An 11179-nucleotide genomic window follows, 5' to 3' on the forward strand; every position below is an offset into this window, starting at 1 on the left:
ATTTCTACAGGACAATTTCAGTTTTCACTCCACTGCATTTAGATGCCAACATTTACTTTACGGAGAAGAATAGGCCTAGGTTTAAAACAAATAAACAAAACATGAACCAATTTATGCATTATGTTGTTGTATTATAAATGATCGTTGATGAAATGTGCACCACCTTGACCAGCTGCAAAATTAATGTTTGCATATTATGCATAAATAAATATAACCCAAAAAACGAAAAAACAGGATGAAATAGGCCATTCTACATAATGATTTTGAGAGAGGGACTTTAACTCCAAACGGAGTATGTTCACACTGGTATCAGTTGTATTTATTTCAGACCAAGAAAGTGTCAGGACAAGTATAAGCTGCGCATTTCTCACGAGTTTACGGTCATACAGTCCACTGAAGAAATCCCAGAATCCCCCGCGCCGCTTGCTGAGAAGGTGACAGGGGACGGTAAACATGGCCTCTGCCTTTCTTACTCACCACCAAAAGGTGTTGCGGCTTTACAAAAAATCTCTCAGACACATTGAGTCATGGAGCGACAACAGGTAAGAGGAGCTGTCTTCATTGAAGCTCTGTTGGGAATAATGAAACAAACAGGACGCTGGGAGTCTGTTTGCTGTGCTGCTAAGCTAACAGCTAAGCTAACTGCTAACCAGGTCACTCATTCCTCACGTCAGGCCGTCCTCCTGCAAAATATATTCACCAACTAACCCACTATTCATCAAAACAAGTAGACAACCCTGACATTTGACTGTTTATCAAAACCATTCAATTGTTCAAAGAGCAGTTGTTAATCTTTACTATGACGGGTGTCGACCCAGCAAAGGAAACCTAATAGCAATAATTAAACTTTATTCTCAGTCAAACAAATATGAATATCTGTAACTACAGATCACAATACACAGGCTTAATATGAATTAAAATATTTTATAGGTTAGGGATTTCCTTTTTTGACATTTGGCAGTTCTTCTTTATATTATTATTATTATTATTATTATTATTATTATTATTATTGATCAAGCGACATTATTAGTAGCACATATTTTATTCTGCTCCACATGATGAAGTGAATTACTAAAAATGTTCTCGTTGATCAATTTTATGTTATTTTATTATACTGCATTATGTAAAGTATTTAAGGCTTCTTTTTCTTATACATAAAGTAGTTCAGTAATTTACTCCATATGTAGTCAAAGTACACCCTTAAATATCTATAAGAAGTTATACAATATTTAAAGACACATAAAACTGACATTGTTTTGTCAGAAAAACTAAATTAGACCCTAAACCACACCGAACCTTTGAAGGCAGTTACTATCATTTAAAGCTTGAAGATATGATTCATATTTAGGGTTTTTGATAAGGATTTCTTATATCTGCTTAAATGCAAACACATGTTGGGCATTGTTCTCTTGTATTGTTGTTGGATTAACATACTGTTATGTGGTAGTTAAAAATGTCTTTCAAACTTTGCCTTGCAGAAGAATCTAAACTAATTTGATATTCTATATGTCCACATTTAAATATGCATGATAATGCTGGAACAAGTGTAGAGCTTCTCTTGAGAGGAAGAAATGCTGTGCTGAAAAAATAAGCATGGTAATGTTTTGTTTGTGTCATGGAGAGATGCCTTTTACTGCGGCATTCAAGTGTTACTGTTGTTTTTGTGTTTTAGACACAATTACAGGTTCCATGCTTGCGTTCTACGGGGTCGCTTCGATGACAACAAAGGAGAGAAGGACATGGTGAAGGCCACCATGCTGCTGAAGGCAGGAGAGGAGGAGTTCTGGAAAAAACAGCACCCCCAGCCCTACATCTTCCCAGACTCCCCCGGAGGGACGGCCTACGAGAGATACGAGTGCTACAAGGTGAGGGCTGGATGTGCTGCATCTGGAAAAGCAACCAGGACATATTTTCTTGTTCAATAATTTCTCTTTCATTACTAAGAAAATGTGTATATAGCTCTCGAGTTATTGCCTAAGTTGTGACACAGGTTTTATTTATAATAATTTGAGAAAGTAAAAGAAAACTCCAAAATTGCAAAGATACATACAGTTAATTTGCAAGCTTCAGTTATATTGCACTGAGAGATGTTTTAATCAAACCATTAATCAAAGATGTTTGACAAATATATTGTCGTACAGGACTTAGGTGAGGGAAAGTGTCTGTCGAGTTTTACTGCCCTCTGCTGCAGATGTTAGGGGAGTGCAGCTGGATTGTATCTACATATACATTTTAAACAAATCTCATATTCTTATACATTCTGATCCTGAAAAGACTTCACCTGTTAACTTTTTCTTCTAATTCTCAAAACTTAATTTTGGTGTTCTAATTGATCTAGTGTGGAAAATATAGTAGGAAAAAACAGACAATCCTGATGTAACATGATCAAAGTGTTGATCTCTGGATTGTCCCTACAGGTCCCTGAGTGGGTTCTGGAAAACTGGCATCCCTCAGAGAAGGCCGAGTACCCGGACTACTTCTCCAAGAGAGAAGAGTGGAAGAAACTGAGGCTGGAGAGCTGGGACAAAGAGGTGGGCTGCTCACACACATTTTAAACACCACCAGGCACATCTCACTTCACCTTCAGACAAAAAGTGAAAATATTTCAGTACTGCCCACCTACTTTTCTAAAATTTGAACCCCGAAATGACCATTTGTTCATTCCGCACAGACAACTGATTGGGGGCCATGTTTAAAATCACAAAAAACATTACTTTAAAAACCCTCACATCTCGTGTAGCATCATCGTCTCTTGCGTTTTCACTAAAACTCTACTATTTAAAACATGTATAAATAAACAGCCTAAAGCTGCTTTCACATGAGCTTTGCCTTTATCACAGCTAGTTTGTTTTGTTTCTATGGTTACCATCCCCATTTTCCTGTGCCGCCTTCATATACTGTAGCTGTTATCTGATTTGTTACGTAGAAATGTAGAAAGGCCAACAGCAATTGAGGTCAAAGTTGAAATAATTAACACTTTTTCACCTGTTCATAAACTTTGTTCCATCCCGTCTGGTTCTAGATCGCCCAGTTGCAGGCTGAGAGTGGAGCCGTCGGGCCCAAGACTGAAGCCCTCCCCCCCGCCCGCAAAGAGGGAGAACTCCCCCCTCTGTGGTGGCAGATCGTCACCCGCCCCAGGTGGCAAGGCACATAAACCCCCCTCTACCTCCTCCTGAGTGGAAAGCCCTGTCCACCACACAACACCATCAGCACGGACTCCTGGCATCACCTCTTCAGGTTGCAGAGGAATCAACCTGTCTGAATTTACTCTGATCCTTCAGTAGTCAGTTAAAGGAGGTTTGTGAATTTGGTCTTGTAGATGTATCAATCAAAACCTGTAACTGTTCCAATAAATATATATATATAATGTAAATTGTGTTTGGTTGTTGTGCAAAAACTCATTTAAACACAACTCAAAAGAAAATACTCTATTTGTGTACATCTACAATGAGTCAAAAGTAGAGCATGAACAATGAGTCTACTTTAATTCCGTCCGAATATCCTTTGCATCTCTAAATATCCACTACGATTTAATGCGTGTCAATAGATTTTCTCATCTAATTCTACATGAAAACAGCTCTTTGGGAATTCTCCAGAAAACATGAGGGATATACTGGTGCTCTTACTTATCGTCTAAGAACTATGCAAGGCATCGTCTGTGATCATCAATATTTATTTCTGGCTAATGGCAGAACATAGTTTGCAGCCTCTTCAATATATGGATTATGGAGACACTTAGAATTCAATCATTTGAAATTGACATTTGTTACTGTATTCAAGAGGTGCAAAAAGTACTCAGATCTTGTACTTAAGTCAAAGTAGCACTACCACAGTGTAGGAATACTCTGTAACAAGTAAAAGTACAAAAGTATTAGCATCAAAACATACTGCACAAGTACACAATGTCAAAGTACTAATTTTCCAGTATGGCCAATATCGGATTAAAAAAATGTTTTTAAAATTATATTTATCAATGCATTAATGTCAACGTTGCACTTAGTAAAGATGGGAGTTATTTAAATGACTTGTAGCTTAACCTATTATAAAAACAATGTCATCTCAAGGTGCTATTGTGAAGCACCTTGAGATGAATGTGCTATAGAAATACAATATATTATTATTTATAGATGTATATTATGTATTATAAATCCATACCTGCAAAGTAGCAAGTAACTACATTTGTGGGAAATAAAGTAGTGGAGTAAAAAGTAAATATGTTATTAAAGTACAGTACTTGATTAAATGTACTTTGCAACTTTCGACCTCTAGTATATATTCTGATGTTTTACTAATAAGTTCTCACTAAAGGTTTACATATTTAGAAAATGGTTTGAAAATCTAAAGTGTAAGTTTTTAGATAAACTAGCAGGGCACTAGTTGTTATTAAAAGTTATTTAAGCGTCTTTGAGTACCATAAGAAGCGTATATAAATGTGATTTATTATTATTAAAAGTTAGAGAAGTAATGCATATATTAGGACTATTTTCAGAAGTATCCGGCATCTGAGATTTGAGTGATTGTTGAGGAACAGCAACCTTTAAGAGAGCACCAAATTCTGAAAACAAACTGTCATAAACTCAGTCTCTAGTGAATCCTAATTTCAAACATTGGAAACACTCTCACTGAACATCCTGCTTTTGCAGGTGTATACAATATGTCTTTTTCAAATATAAGGCCACTTGCTTTCAAAAACCTTGAAGAAAGCTTTCAGAACAGTACTTGCTTTCAATTGTACAACCACGCAATCGCAACTTTTGCCAATAACCCCAAACGTGTGTGTAAGAACCGGCGATGAAGCCAATGAGCTAAAACATTAACTATGATCCATTAGTGTCAGGAATTTTCAAAACTGGTATGTTCGACTTACATTCCAACCTATCTCTCTCGAAGGATCCCAGCGTTGAATTTACCTTAACGGCAAACAGCGTGTTTGTGTGTGTGTGTGTGTGTGTGTGTGTGTGTGTGTGTGTGTGTGTGTGTGTGTGTGTGTGTGTGTGTGTGTGTGTGTGTGTGTGTGTGTGTGTGTGTGTGTGTGTGTGTGTGTGTGTGTGTAGCTCCCACTGGCACTGACATCCTATCCTGATAATCTTCAGGACTGGAAGCCAGCAACCTGGTGGGAGGTATGGATTGCATATAACAGGATTAGAGTAGTGTGACTACAAGTTACAGTAATTTACATTACACAGCAAATTAAATGGAAAAAGGGTTGTTGTTGTTGTTGTTGTTGTAATATTTTTCATTAGGAATTATTATGCTCAAGAAAAATAAAAATAAAACATGCTTCATCTGTATAACTGAAAACAAATATAAGAAGTATAAAGACTCAGAAACTGCATCGGTACTGCATTTAGTCATCCATTTGATCGTCTGTTAAATCCAAATCTTAAACATGATAATAAAGGCTTCCATATTTTCTGAAGAGCCCGCTGTCTAGACTTGAATATGTAAGATTTCCTCTCTAATGGAAGGCCTGATAACATCTGTCGTAATGAGTCAATCAATAATGCTCGGACTGTGATCCTTTTTCCAAAACATTGCAATACAGCTTTGAGCGTAGAGCAAGCTGAGGTCTATATATGTTCGCTCGTTTTGACTTTATTTATGCCTATCTAGACATAAATCCAACAGAGTAAAACTTTGGGTCCAGTAAAATCAAAGAATTGATTTGAAAGTGTCAAAAATGCAAGTCTTTAGCCGAAGCACTGACTGAATTTCTGGTAGAAGGCTAATATTCACTCTCTGGTAACACTTAACTAACCTCTATAAAGGTTTGATTTGTTAAAATGGTTTACAAAATAAATGTCTAGTAGTTTTAATCAAATATAGGAAGGCACCATAAGGGATTGATTTTCAATGTATGTTTTATACAGTGGGGCAAAAAAGTATTTAGTCAGCCACCAATTGTGCAAGTTCTCCCATTTAAAAAGATGAGAGAGGCCTGTAATTTTTATCATAGGTATACCTCAACTATGAGAGACAGAATGAGAAAAAAAAATCCAGGAAATCACATTGTAGGATTTTTAAAGAATTTATTTTCAAATGATTGTGGAAAATAAGTATTTGGTCAATAACAAAAGTTCATCTCAATACTTTGTTATATACCCTTTGTTGGCAATGACAGAGGTCAAACGTTTTCTGTAAGTCTTCACAAGGTTTTCACACACTGTTGCTGGTATTTTGGCCCATTCCTCCATGCAGATCTCCTCTAAAGCAGTGATGTTTTGGGGCTGTCGCTGGGCAACACGGACTTTCAACTACCTCCAAAGATTTTCTATGGGGTTGAGATCTGGAGACTGGCTAGGCCACTCCAGGACCTTGAAATGCTTCTTACGAAGCCACTCCTTCGTTGCCCTGGCGGTGTGTTTGGGATCATTGTCATGCTGAAAGACCCAGCCACGCTTCATCTTCAGTGCCCTTGCTGATGGAAGGAGGTTTTCACTCAAAATCTCCCGATACATGGCCCCATTCATTCTTTCCTTTACACGGATCAGTTGTCCTGGTCCCTTTGCAGAAAAACAGCCCCAAAGCATGATGTTTCCACCCCCATGCTTCACAGTAGGTATGGTGTTCTTTGGATGCAACTCTGCATTCTTTCTCCTCCAAACACGACGAGTTGAGTTTTTACCAAAAAGTTCTATTTTGGTTTCATCTGACCATATGACATTCTCCCAATCCTCTTCTGGATCATCCAAATGCCCTCTAGCAAACTTCAGACGGGCCTGGACATGTACTGGCTTAAGCAGGGGGACACGTCTTGAACTGCAGGATTTAAGTCCCTGGCGGCGTAGTGTGTTACTGATGGTAGCCTCTGTTACTTTGGTCCCAGCTCTCTGCAGGTCATTCACTAGGTCCCCCCGTGTGGTTCTGGGATTTTTGCTCACCGTTCTTGTGATCATTTTGACCCCACGGGGTGAGATCTTGTGTGGAGCCCCAGATCGAGGGAGATTAGCAGTGGTCTTGTATGTCTTCCATTTTCTAATAATTACTCCCACAGTTGATTTCTTCACACCAAGCTGCTTACCTATTGCAGATTCAGTTTTCCCAGCCTGGTGCAGGTCTACAATTTTGTCTCAGGTCTCCTTTGACAGCTCTTTGGTCTTGGCCATAGTGGAGTTTGGAGTATGACTGTTTGAGGTTGTGGACAGGTGTCTTTTATACTGATAACGAGTTCAAAAAGGTGCCATTAATACAGGTAACGAGTGGAGGACAGAGGAGCCTCTTAAAGAAGAAGTTACAGGTCTGTGAGAGCCAGAAATCTTGCTTGTTTGTAGGTGACCAAATACTTATTTTACCGAGGAATTTACCAATTAATTCATTAAAAATCCTACAATGTGATTTCCTGGATTTTTTTTTCTCATTCTGTCTCTCATAGTTGAGGTATACCTATGATAAAAATTACAGGCCTCTCTCATCTTTTTAAATGGGAGAACTTGCACAATTGGTGGCTGACTAAATACTTTTTTGCCCCACTGTATATATAGGAGGTCACAGTTGGAATAATTTAAAATGCGTCTACATAGGAGAAGTCCCAATTGCTGGGAAATACTGATTGTTATCGATATATACAATGGAACCATTAAAAGGTCCCTACGCAATCTTTTTCAAACAACACTGTAGTGGTTTTGCCAAGCTCTTTACAGTATATTTTTAACAGTTACATTGTAGATATAAATATTTATATTTATAAATAGTTGTTTTCAATATTCACCCAGGGGGCAACCTGCATTCTTTCATGGCCAACAGGAGCAGACTTCACTGGTTACAACAAATTGAGATTGTATAGAAGTCTATGAGAAAATGAACCAATTTGTATTTTGTCCAGTTTGGGTGTTGTGTGTTTCTCTACTTCGAAATGTAACAAAAGTTAAATGTAGGCCAAACTCAATCATTCATTCAATCATTACTCCAAAAAAACAAGCACGTCTTTCACAGTGATGTCATGGAATGAAGTCAACATGTTAGACAGTGGGATGGATGGTTAAACCTTTTTATATGTTGTTGTGATTTTTGATGGTTGTTGCGCGCTATTTAGCGATGAACTTTTTTTATTTATAAACATATGCATGCTTTGTTTAACCTCCCTAACGAACTGTCACAACAAAGACACAGACACTGCAAATTGACACACCAGAAACCAGTGGCGGCTGGCCAATAGAGGGCGCTAGGGCGCCGCCCCACCACTCACCTCACCACATTTCCTTGAATAAGACATACATTTTTTTTAAATTAAAATGAAATAATAAAATAAAAATATTTCGAAATATATGTATATATTGTTTTAGATGTGCAAGATAAATATTTCATAGTTAATGATGAGTAAAGTTGTTTCGTCCGTTGACATTGTCTGATTGGTGACGTATTTCCGCCCTGGGGCGCAGCAATCTTTGCCCATAGACTCTCGTTAAAAGTTGTACATGCGCAGTAGCTCCTCTTCAATACAAGAGATATGACGATGTTGGGGCGCAGGAGCCTCTCACAGCTGGATTTACGTACCACCGTCCCGCCATTGGGACGGCGGCGGGGCTGACGTCACAGCCGATCCGATCGTCTCCAACTCCCGCGACTTGACGGTCAAGTCGCGGGAGTTGGAGACGATCGGACAGAGATGCAAAATGGAGAAAGATATATTAAATAATTCAGTGAAGTCACTTCAGAGAACACCTTTTGAGAGGAGAACATATCAGGAGAAGCTCAACGTGAAAGAGCTCGGACCTGATCAGCCGAACATCGCGATTCATCAGCAGTCAAAAGACAAAGGGAGACAATATACTCGTTGTTTTTCCAGGACCTGGTTTAGCAACAAGGCTTGGCTAACTGCGTGTAGCGAGGCTACTGCTTTATTCTGCTTTCCCTGCCTCCTTTTTCAAACGTCAGGATCTGACCCAGCATGGATTAAGACAGGTATGACTGATTTGAAGCACTTTTCAGAAAAGGCCAAGAAACATGAATTAACTGGGATCCACATGGAAATGCACTGCGACTAGCCATGTTTGGGAAAATAAACATTTCATCTCAGCTTGATGAAGGCTACAGGGTAGGGATCCGTAAGCACAATGAGGAGGTTGACAAAAACAGGCACATCCTATCTAAAATAATAGACTGTGTCAAGTTCTGTGGTGCATTTGAACTTGCCCTACGTGGCCATGATGAAAGTGAAAGCTCAGAAAATCCTGGTGTTTTTAGAGGATTGGTGGATTTTGTAGCGTCACTGGATGCAGTTCTACATGATCACCTGCAGACTGCCACTGTGTTTAAGGGAACATCTAAGACTGTACAGAATGAACTCCTTGACTGCATGCTGTCAGTTTTGAGAGAGTGCATCATTGGAGAAATCAGGAGTGCAGACTTTGTCTCCATCCAGGCTGATGAAACAATGGACATTTCCACTCAGTGTCAGCTGGTGCTTGTGATCCGCTACACTGACAAAGCCCATCATGTCCAAGAGTGGTTTTTTGAGTTCATACCTCTCCAAAGTGCCACAGCTGATTCCATCACCATAGCACTTCTGGATAGGTTGAGCTCCATTCTCCCTGATGACCAGAAGAGCAAGCTCATTTCCCAAGCATACGATGGTGCAAGTGTCATGAGAGGAGCCAAAGGTGGTGTACAGACGAAGGTCCAAGACGTGTATGTGAATGCACACTATGTCCATTGCTATGCTCACCAACTTAACCTCCTCATGCAGCAGGTGACTTCCCATATCCCAAAAGTGAGTAATTTCTTCTCAGACCTGGCTGGATTCTCTAGTTTTTTTTCAAGATCTCCAAAGAGAACCAGCGTGCTCGATAGAGTGCTGGCCCACAGACTCCCAAGAGCAAGCACAGTGAGGTGGAACTTTCATAGCCGAACTGTGAACACTGTTTTTGAGCACAAAGAAGACCTGCTCCAGTGTTTTGAAACCATCAGGGACTCAGAAGAGTTTGATCCTATCACTGTGAGAGAAGCTGGAGGGTTTGTGAGGCTGCTGGAGGATGATGGTTTCAGCTTCTTCCTGAAACTGTTGCATCTCATCATGCCTAATGTGGACATTCTCTACAACCAGCTCCAGAAGCGGACCATTGACTCAGTCTTTGTTCAGGGAATCATGCAGCAGTTCACAAACAACATACAAAAGATCAGGTAAATTAATGTGTATGTTGTGCTATTTAATATTACTGATATTGTGTTAATCTCTATTATGCTTGAACCACTTCACATTTCTTGTTGTTTTAACTGGTGACTAAAGATGAACTTTTCTCTCCTGGTTCTGTTCAGAGATTACCTCCCTACTCTCTGTGGAGAACACAGTGGCAGTGTATCTCAGCTGGCCAAGAAACGCCGCACACTGGGCCCAGATGATCTTCAGAGGCTAGCCACAGAGGTGAGATAGAAGCTAAATGTGTGGTGTAGGCCTTTTACAATGCTTTTAATTATTGTAGTACTATTTTGTGAAAAAGTGGGGAATACCTTAGAATAGGCCCTATATAATATAATAGTCTAGTTTTATAGAGGTGCAATGTTAATTTGCATTGTTACTATTAAATGAACACATATATTCAAAAAATAAATCGTTTTTATATTTTAAATAATTAGAAAGCTGACTAATAGCCATCTCCATATTGTATTAAACTGGTGCATTCATTTTTTAGGTTTGTGACACTATCTTGGGCCATGCAAAACACAGATTTGCCTTCACAAAGCATCTGATCAGTGCTACACTGCTGCAGGCAGACAGATTCCAGCAGTACCGCAGCCAGTTCCCTGAAGCAGCACTGAACACCACCATGGAGGCTTACCCACTGCTGAACAAGAACAAGCTGAAAACTGAACTGTCTCTCATCTACAGCAACGATGAGTTCAAGAGCTGCAGTGGTGCTGTGGCTCTGTACCAGCTCTTCATGGGGAACAATCTTCAGGACACCTTCTCAGAGACTGTGGCACTGCTGAAGATCCTCATCACAACTCCTATGACCACAGCTGAGTCTGAGAGGTGCTTCTCAACACTGAAGAGAATCAAGACCTTCCTCAGGAACACAATGTCACAGGATTGTCTTAATGCATTGGCCATGCTCTCTATGGAGAAGAATCTTGTCAAAACCATCCCTGACTTCAACCAAAGAGTCATTGAGAAATTCGCTGCTGTCAAGGATAGAAGGGCAACATTTATGTACAAAAAGTAGAACACTACATGACATTATAA

General features: G+C 39.5%; 2 protein-coding genes across 2 annotated transcripts; both read left to right on the top strand.

Annotated features, from left to right (window-relative positions):
• Positions 1-388: 388 nt before the first annotated feature.
• On the top strand, positions 389-3373 carry ndufb9 (NADH:ubiquinone oxidoreductase subunit B9). Its single transcript, XM_063898499.1, has 4 exons — positions 389-542; positions 1673-1865; positions 2418-2531; positions 3023-3373. Exons 1-4 carry the CDS (start codon positions 454-456, stop codon positions 3152-3154), a joined length of 528 nt encoding a protein of 175 aa, XP_063754569.1. The 5' UTR covers positions 389-453; the 3' UTR covers positions 3155-3373.
• Positions 3374-8986: 5613 nt separating this feature from the next.
• Positions 8987-11179, top strand: LOC134875224 (zinc finger MYM-type protein 1-like). The gene is made up of 3 exons (XM_063899698.1): positions 8987-10119; positions 10255-10360; positions 10629-11179. The coding sequence occupies exons 1-3, from the start codon at positions 8987-8989 to the stop codon at positions 11157-11159; spliced, it is 1770 nt and encodes a 589-aa protein (XP_063755768.1). The 3' UTR covers positions 11160-11179.

The sequence above is a fragment of the Eleginops maclovinus genome, chromosome 13 (genome assembly GCF_036324505.1).
Source record: "Eleginops maclovinus isolate JMC-PN-2008 ecotype Puerto Natales chromosome 13, JC_Emac_rtc_rv5, whole genome shotgun sequence".
NCBI lineage: Eukaryota > Metazoa > Chordata > Actinopteri > Perciformes > Eleginopidae > Eleginops > Eleginops maclovinus.